Source organism: Babylonia areolata, chromosome 22 (assembly GCF_041734735.1).
Source record: "Babylonia areolata isolate BAREFJ2019XMU chromosome 22, ASM4173473v1, whole genome shotgun sequence".
In the NCBI taxonomy this organism is placed as follows: domain Eukaryota; kingdom Metazoa; phylum Mollusca; class Gastropoda; order Neogastropoda; family Buccinidae; genus Babylonia; species Babylonia areolata.
Genome location: NC_134897.1, coordinates 26,264,675 through 26,274,674, shown reverse-complemented (window position 1 = coordinate 26,274,674; position 10,000 = coordinate 26,264,675). Strand labels below are relative to the sequence as shown.

General features: G+C 43.9%; 1 protein-coding gene across 1 annotated transcript; it reads left to right on the top strand.

Moving 5' to 3' along the window:
- Positions 1-618: 618 nt before the first annotated feature.
- On the top strand, positions 619-8,002 carry LOC143297237 (uncharacterized). The gene is made up of 5 exons (XM_076609474.1): positions 619-776; positions 1,862-2,194; positions 4,064-4,157; positions 6,686-6,876; positions 7,508-8,002. Exons 1-5 carry the CDS (start codon positions 675-677, stop codon positions 7,655-7,657), a joined length of 870 nt encoding a protein of 289 aa, XP_076465589.1. The 5' UTR covers positions 619-674; the 3' UTR covers positions 7,658-8,002.
- Positions 8,003-10,000: the final 1,998 nt, after the last annotated feature.

The window sequence follows — 10,000 nt, the reverse complement described above, 5'->3', positions numbered from 1 at the left end:
CGCACGCACCACATGCACACACACACCACATGCACACGTGTTCAGAAAAGGGTTTTGAGAGAAGAGTGGGTTGTCAAGGAATTCGATTGTCAGTGATGCAGGAGAGAAAGGGGAGGGGAGAGGGAGAGAGGAGGGCGGCAGACAGACAGACAGACAGACACTCACACACACACACACACACACACACACACACACACACACACACACACACACACAGATGTTGGAGACATAGACAGACATGGAAAAGGCATTGACAGGTATATATATATATATATATATATATATATATATATATATATATATAGAGAGAGAGAGAGAGAGAGAGAGAGTGGGGGAGAGAGAGAGAAAGAGAAACAGAGAGACAGACAAAGAAATAAAGAGAGAGACAGAAACACAGACACAGAAACATACAGGCAGACAGACAAACAGAGAAAGAAGGAGACAGATATAGAGAGAAAAAGAGGCACACACACACACACACACACACACACACACACACACACACACACACACACACACTCACACACACACACACACAGAGAAACGAAGGGAGGTAGGTGTACTTGTGTCGATCCTGTCGTGTTGGCTTGAGGCACGTGCACAGCTTGCAGGACGCTGATTGGTCAGCGGCTCTGGCGGCCACCGTGGCAAAGGCAAGACGTTTAAAAGTTGATATGGCAGTCTCCCTCTCTCTTCAACTTCCCCCACTTTTTCGCTGTGTGCTGCGCAGACCACATCGGTCACCCACCAAAAAAAACACATCCCCCAACCTTCAGGTAAGTGGAGCAGGAATTGGTTGCATTGCTAGGGTGATAATTATGTGGGGTTAGTGAGTAAAAGTATCGTGGTCATCATTGTCATCGTTGTCATCATCGTCATCATCAATACCATCGCTTTCTTCTTCATCGTCATCATTATCATCATGATCAGCAGCAGCAGCAACAACAATAGTAGGAGTAGTGATATACTAATTGTGGTATTAGCAATATTAATGGTACACGATTCTCATATTCACTCAAAGAGAAGTGATGATTGTTTTACAGTTTGGCATTGACAGTCGTAGCATAAAAAGAAAGAAAAAACGTAGCAGCAACTATGATGTAAGTAAAATTAGTTGTGAAAATAGAAGCGATGATATTTTTTTGCGGAATCAGCAGTAGCAACAGCAGCAGAAACATTATCATTACCATTATTGTTATCATCACAAGGATCATAATCCTCATCATTGTCAGTGGTTGTAGTGGTAATAATAGTAGCAGTAGTAGCAGCATTAGTATCAATAGTACCATTAGCTGTCGTTTTTTTTAATTTTAATTTTATTTTATCTGTTTATTTTCTTATGATGTTTTTGGCTTTGTTGGTGATATTGTTGTCGGGGAGCTATTTCAGCATAAGGTTTGCTTTTAAACAAATAGAAATGGGAAAACGTTACGTATACGGGTTTCGGGAAGATGCGGGCATTATGTTATTGCTTCATTTTCTATCGGACTTTATCATTTTCTTATCGAAGTTTTTATGTCGTGTGTGTGTGTGTGTGTGTGTGTGTGTGTGTGTGTGTGTGTAGAGAGAGAGAGAGAGAGAGAGAGAGAGAGAGAGAGAGAGAGAGAATGGTAGGACTGGCTTACGTTAGACTTTTTTATGCTTAATTTCACAACTCTATCCAGCACCAGTTTCATATATATATATATATATATATATATATATATATATATATATAGAGAGAGAGAGAGAGAGAGAGAGAGAGAGAGAGAGAGAGACGTGATCCTGCGTTCACCAGTGATCAGGGTTTTTAATCCCTGTTTCGTCAAGGAACCTTCCTTTACATTTCCAGTCATAACCATTGTCCTCTTCCCCCTTTCAGGAAAAGAATCACTCGGCAAACAAAGCCACCAGCACCAGCACCAGCAGTAGTAACAACACGATGATGGCCTGGTTAGCAGCACTCGTCCTTCTGGCCACCTCATCAACCTGGCAGGCGGAGGCCGCCAAGTCCAAAACCCCTAAGCCGCTGATGTGGAAGCCGACGATGGTGAACGAGACGGTGACGGCGGAGGCGACCATGGACTTCCTGATCAAGAACTACGACGACAGCGGCGACCTGCACGGGCAGCTGAAGATCGGCCTGTTCGGGGAACGGGTTCCCATGACGGTCCTCAACTTTGTCGAGCTGTGCAACGGGGCCAAGAGACCATTTGTGAGTTGGTGGGGGGCGGGATGTGCTGACGGCTTTGGTTGTGGTGGTGGTGGTGGTGGTGTTTGTGTGTTACTGTTGGCGTAGGTGGTGGTGGTGGTGGAGGTGGTGGTGATAGTGTTTGTGTGTTGTTTGTGTTGAAGGTGGTGGTGGTTATGGTGGTTGTTGATGCGTTGTTATTGTTGTTGTTGATGGTGGTGGTTATGGTAGTGTTTTTATGTTGTTGTTTGTGGTGGTGGTCGTCGTCGTGGTGATGGTAGTTGTTGGTAGTGTTTGTGTGTTATTGTTGTTGAAGGTGGTGGTGGTTATTTTGGTTGTTGGTAGCGTTTGTGTGTTGGTGTCTTGTTGTTGTTGTTAGTGGTGGTGGTGATGATGATGGTTGTTGGTGTTGGTGATAGTGATGGTGGTGGTGGTGGTGGTTGTGATGGTGGTTGTGGTGGTGAAGGTGGTAGTGTTTATGTGTCGTTGTTGTTGTTGGTGGTGGTGGTGGTGAAGATGATGATGGTGATGGTGGTTGTGGTTGTGATGGTGGTGGTGGTGGTGAAGGTGGTAGTGTTTGTGTTTCGTTGTCGTTGTTGATAGTGGTGGTGGTGATGATGGTGATGGTGGTGTGCGGGGGCTTTGGGGGTGGGGTGGGGGGTGGGGGTGGGGGTTCTGGTGGTGATAGTTGTTGTTGGTGTTGGTGGAAGACTTTGGGTGTTGTTGTTGTTGTTTTTGTTGTTGTTGGTGGTGGCGGTGGTGGTTGGTGTTGTTGGTTGTGGTGTTCGTGTTGGTGGTAGTGTTGCTAGTATTGGTAGTTTGAGGTAGTGATGGTGGTGGTGATGTCAGTTTTGTGTTGTTGTTCTTGTTGTTCATCTAGTGTTGTTGTCGTTGGTAGCGAAGGTGGTTGTGTTGGTTGTTGTGTTGTTGTTGGTGGTGATATTGTTGGTGTTTTTGTTGGTGGCGTTGGTGTTGGTAATGTTGCTGTTCTGTTAAACAGTCCAATTTATCGGTCATTATAATATCGTCGTCTTTGATGAACAGACAATACATGAATAAACGACAATAAAGGACGACCAATCTATCGTGAAACAAATATGCTTGCAAGCAAAACGAAAAAGAATGGGTGGCGCTGTACTGCGGCGCTGTGCTTTTCCCGGGGGAGAGCAACCCGAATTTCACACAGAGCAACACGTTATGACAATACAATACAATACAATGCAATGCAATGCACTTAGATACTATTTTGCAATACAATATTGTACGGTAGTGAATAGTATGCACAACAGCGAATCTCTAGAAAATCTGTAATGGCAATGGTAGGCCATTGCATTGATAAATAAATGCTAGCAGCACATTGCTTTCACACTGTACATGCCATATTCACGTTTGACAGAAAACTGACTTTGAAACAACAGAGTGGGCAGTGTAATAAATGGATCCCCTCTCTGGCACATTTATGGATAAACTAAATGAAAAAACAATTTTTTTGTCATTCTTCAAAAAATACAAAACATAACACAAAATAATGAGAGATTATGTACACTTCCTAAAAAAAAGAAAGAAAAAAAGAGAGAACAACAAACACTTGTAAAAACTGTTCTTTCTACGATTCCATGCAGTACAGTGCAGTACAGTACAGTGCATTACAGTGCAGAACAGTACAGTACAGTACAGTAAAGTACAGTACAGTGCAGTACAGTGCATTACAGTGCAGTACAGTGCAGTGCAGTACAGTACAGTACAGTAAGTACAATACAGTTCAGTACAATAATCATTGTAGCTGGCTTGGGGGTGGCTATGATGAAATAATGAGGAGGAGGAGGAGGACAGTGATGGTGATATAATGACGAAGATGATGATGACGATGACGATGACGATGACTGGTTCCAGGGAGAACTGAAGTACTCAGGGTCCTACTGCCACCGGCTGATCCCCGACATGCACTTCCAGTGTGGGGACATCACCACAGGCGACGGCAACGGAGGTGAGCGGGGAGAGAGGGTGGTATGGAAATTTAGCTCTGCAATGAATGTTGACATGCCTCTCTTCTTTTCTTTAGCAGGGAGAGGGTGGTACGGAAATCTAGCTCTGCAATGAATGTTGACATGCCTCTCTTCTTTTCTTTAGCAGGGAGAGGGTGGTATGTATGGAAATCTAGCTCTGTAATGAATGTTGACATGCCTCTCTTCTTTTCTTTAGCAGGGAGAGGGTGGTACGGAAATCTAGCTCTGCAATGAATGTTGACATGCCTCTCTTCTTTTCTTTAGCAGGGAGGGGGTGGTACGGAAATCTAGCTCTGCAATGAATGTTGACATGCCTCTCTTCTTTTCTTTAGCAGGGAGAGGGTGGTATGGAAATTTAGCTCTGCAATGAATGTTGACATGCCTCTCTTCTTTTCTTTAGCAGGGAGGGGGTGGTATGTATGGAAATCTAGCTCTGTAATGAATTTGACATGCCTCTCTTCTTTTCTTTAGCAGGGAGAGTGTGGTACGGAAATCTATCTCTGTAATGAATGTTGACATGCCTCTCTTTTTTTTTTTTTTTTTTTTAGCAGGGAGAGGGTGGTACGGAAATCTAGCTCTGCAATGAATGTTGACATGCCTCTCTTCTTCTTTTTTTCTTCTTTTTAGCATGGAGGGGGTGGTACTGAAATCTAGCTCTGTACTGAATGTTGGCATGCCTCTCTTCTTTTCTTTAGCAGGGAGAGGGTGGTATGTATGGAAATCTAGCTCTGTAATGAATGTTGACATGCCTCTCTTCTTTTCTTTAGCATGGAGGGGGTGGTATGTAAATTTAGCTCTGCAATGAATGTTGACATGCCTCTCTTCTTTTCTTTAGCAGGGAGAGGGTGGTACGGAAATCTATCTCTGTAATGAATGTTGACACTTCTTTTCTTTAGCAGGGAGAGGGTGGTATGGAAATCTAGCTCTGTAATGAATGTTGACATGCCTCTCTTCTTTTCTTTAGCATGGAGGGGGTGGTATGTAAATTTAGCTCTGTAATGAATGTTGACATGCCTCTCTTCTTTTCTTTAGCAGGGAGAGGGTGGTATGGAAATTTAGCTCTGTAATGAATGTTGACATGCCTCTCTTCTTTTCTTTAGCAGGGAGGTGGTGATAGGGAAATCTAGCTCTGCAATTCATGTTATGTTTGTCTCCTTTCCAACAGTAGAAACGGGATGATACGGGAATCTAACTCTACAATTAACATATTTGTCTTCTTTTCTGTAGCAGGGAGGTGGTGATAGAGAAATCTAGCTCTGCAGTTCATGTTATGTTTGTCTCCTTTCCAACAGTAGAAACAGGATGATACGGAAATCTAATTCTACAATTAACATATTTGTCTTCTTTTCTGTAGCAGGGAGGTGGTGATAGAGAAATCTAGCTCTGCAGTTCATGTTATGTTTGTCTCCTTTCCAACAGTAGAAACGGGATGATACGGGAATCTAACTCTACAATTAACATATTTGTCTTCTTTTCTGTAGCAGGGAGGGGGTGATACGGAAATCTAGCTCTACAATTAACGTAGACATGTCTCAGTTCTTTCCAACAGTAGGGAGGGGTGATACCGAAATCTAACTCTGCAATTAACGTATATATCTCTTTTTTTCATTGTATAGGGGCTGATACGGTACTCTATATCTGCACTAAACAGAGATATGTTTCTCTTCTTTCCAACAGCGTGAAGGGGGTTATACGGTATTCTAGCTCTGCAATTCATGTTGATGTATTTGTCTTCTTTTCTATAGCAGAGAGGGGGTGGTACGGAAATCTGGCTCTGCAGTTAATGTTTATGTGTTTGTCTTCTTACCAACAGTAGTGAGTGTGCGATGCAGAATTATAGCTCTGCAGTTAACTTTGATATGTTTGTCTGTCTTCTTTCCCAACAGTCATTTGTTTCTAGGTCTGCTGTTAATGTAGATATATTTCTCTTCTTTTCTATGTGGAGTGATGGCCTAGAGGTAACGCGTCTGCCTAGGAAGCGAGAAAATCTGAGCGCACTGGTTCGAATCCCGGCAGAGCCGCCAGTATTTTCTCCCCCTCCACTCGACCTTGAGTGGTGGTCTGGACGCTTGTCATTCGGATGAGACGATAAACCGAGATCCCGTGTGCAGCGTTCACTTAGCGCACGTAAAAGAACCCACGGCAACAAAAGGACTGACCCTGGCAAAATTCTGTAGAAGGATCCACTTTGATAGGAAAATATAAAAACTGCAGGCAGAAAAAAAGGGTGCCGCTCTCATTGACGTATTTTTACTCATGTACACACACACACACACACACACACACACACACACATATGTCGTTGACAGACTTCCGCCCCCCCAACCCTCCCACCCTCCAGGCGTCATTCCATTGATGTCTTTTTTTTTCTCATGAACACACGCGTGATGACGGTCGTCCCCCACCACCGACCCCCACCCCCTCACCACGCAAGATCATTCCATTGACATAATTATTTCATTCACGTACACGTGTTGTTGACTGGGTCGTGTCCTCCCCCCACCCACAGGAGTCAGCATCTACGGCGACACGTTCAGCGACGAGAACCACGACATCGGGCACAGCGAGCGGGGCACAGTGTCCATGTCCAACCGAGGATTCAACACCAACGGCTCCCAGTTCTTCATCATCTTCCAGGAGATGCGAAACCTGGACGGCAAGCACGTGGCCTTCGGGCAGATCATCGACAAGGCCTCGCTGGTCAGTGTGGGTGGTGTGCAGGATGTTGGGGGTGGTGATGGAAGGCTGTGGTTGCAGTGGGTGGGGAAGGCTGTGGGATCAGTGGATGTAGGGAGTGGGAAAGGATGTTGTTGGGGGGGGAGGGGGGGGGGGGTCAGGGAGGCTAGGAGAGGCGAGGGGGTGGGAGGAGTTTGTGAGGTGGTGGTGGTGGTGGGATTCGTGATGTGAGGGTCTGATGGGTGGCGTGGTTGTGGTTGTCATGGTTGGTATTGTGTGTGTCTGTGCGTGTGTGGGGGTGGGGGGCGTGGTGTGTGTGTGTGTGTGTGTGTGGGGGGGGGGGGGGGGGGGGGGTAACGAGGAATAGTAGAATGTGCGTGCGTGTATGTGGTGCGGTGTGTGTGTGTGTGTGTGTGTGTGTGTGTGTGTGTGTCTGTGTGTGTGTGTGTGTAAGAGAGTCATTGAAGTCTCGTGTTAATTGACTGGTTGATTGAGGATGTACTTTTTAACGTCATTTCTGATTGGCTGATTCAGAGCGAACTATTTCTTACCATCATTTCTAACTGGTTGATTTTCAGTACACCTTTTTACCGTAATTTTCAATTGGTAGATTTGGGGGTTGCCCAGTTTATACCGTCAGTTCTGTGCCGTGCAGGACTTTCTGGATAAGATTAACCTGACCCCAGCAGACGACAGCTTCGTGCCCAAGAGGAGGATCAAGCTGGAGAGCTGCACCGCCACCATCCTCAAGAAGCCCCTCATCATCACGCGCAAAGCCAACTGGAAGAAAGATAAATTCGAATAGATACATTTCTTCATCTGTTATGTGAATCTTTGATGTTGTTAGTTCAGTGACTGTGTTTTGTTGTGTTTGTTTGTTTGTTTGAGTGATTGTTGGATGATATATGTAGATGCATGTATTCTCTTTGTTGATTTTTTGTTTGTTTAGTTTGTGTTGTTACTTGGAAACATTTTACAGTGAATTCATTCACGCAGCAGTTTTTGTTTGAAACGGTTTTACTTTTGTGGCGAAACTTTGTGCGTCGATAAGAATGTAGCTGATGGTGATGTATGTGTGTGTGTTTCGAGTTCGTTGGGATTTTCTTTGTATCACTTTGTAATAAATGCGCTTGCTTTGTTGAAAAAAAAAGTGTTTCGTGTGTGTGTGTGTGTGTGTGTGTGTGTGTGTGTGTGTGTGCGCGCGCGCACTGCATGGAAAATCTCAAAATTGGGCGAGTAACACAAGATAAAATCATCATGATAACCATCATTAAAAGATAAGAGATAAGCACCATGGCCATCATTATCATCAACACAGCGCACCACCATCAGCTTTATCATCATCAACAGCACCTGCAACAACAATACTACTACTACTACTAATAATAACAACAACAACAACAAAAATAATAATAACAACAACAATAATGATAATTAGAATAAGAATAATAACAATAATAACAGTAACTATAACAATAATAATAAAGATGACGGTGGTGATTTTGTCAGTTCTAGCAATTATATAATCTAAATATGATAATTTCATCATAGTTTTAGTTTCAACGTCACTGCTTTCGGACATACACGTTCAATCCATGTACGCTACACCACATCTGCCAGGCAGATGCTTGACCAGCAGCATAACCCAACACGCTTAGTCAGGCCTTGAGTGCTTGCATATATATATATATATATATATTTGTTTACCGATCTGAGTGGATGGATGCAGCATAATTTTGCCAGAGGACAACACTCTCGTTGCCATGGGTCCTTTTTCAGTGCGCCAAGTGCGCACTGCACACGGGATCTCGGTTTATCGTCTCATCCGAATGACTAGACACTCACTCCAGTCAAACTTGGCAGAAAGGGTGAGAGCGGGATTCGAACCCAGACTCTCACGGACTATCTGTATTGGCAGATATGTGTCTTAACCATTCTGCCACCTTTTACCTCTTCATGATAATGATTTAATCTGTGTAGCGCCTTTCAAAGCGTTGTACATTGTACAGCATGCATTTAAACACAACAACGACAACTTACACGAATAACCCTTCAAAGACATCCAGCCAAACACTCAAACACTACTTTACATATAAATCAGATACAAACAAAACAAAACAAAAGAACAAATGTGTGTGTTATTGCGTGTGTGTATGTGTGTGGAGAGAGAGAGAGAGAGGGAGGGAGAGAGGGAGAGAGAGATATATATATTATTTATGTGAATATGTATGCCTGTGACACAGTAAAAGAAACATACAGACCGAAGTAGAAAATGGGACTGTTTTGTGCAGAACTAAACTGTTCAGAAGGTTTTGGCCCTCACCGCAGGGCTACGAACATTACATCAGAGCTACGAACATCACACCAGGACTACGAACATTACATCAAAGCTACGAACGTTACCTCAGGACTACGAACATTACATCAGAGCTACGAACATTACCTCAGGACTACGAACATTACATCAGAGCTACGAACATTACCTCAGGACTACGAACGTTACCTCAGGACTACGAACATTACATCAGAGCTACGAACAATACCTCAGGACTACGAACATTACCTCAGGACTATGAACATTACATCAGAGCTACGAACAATACCTCAGGACTACGAACATTACATCAGAGCTACGAACAATACCTCAGGACTACGAACAATACCTCAGGACTACGAACAATACCTCAGGACTACGAACATTACCTCAGAGCTACGAACAATACCCCAGAGCTACGAACATTACATCAGAGCTACGAACAATAACTCAGGACTACGAACATTACCTCAGAGCTACATCAGCACAGGCACAGGAATAGAATATCCAGTTTAAGAACATCACAGTGTACTGATGATATCACGCCTGTGGAATGCCCAGAAAGGACACACATAGAAGTGTGTCCAATCAATGGTCCAACTGTAGGGCGCTTAACCCCTTATCTGCTGCAGACGTGAACGCTCGTCAGTGAAGACACTTTACAAGTCAGTACGTCAGTCACCACTCCGAAATTCTGAAACATATGCATGCACTCAAGAAATGACAAGAGCGTTGAGTTGTGCTGCTGTTAGGTATCTGCCTAGCAGATATGATGCATGTAGCGTATATGGATTTGTCCGAACGTAGTGAAGCCTCATTGAGACACTGAAACTG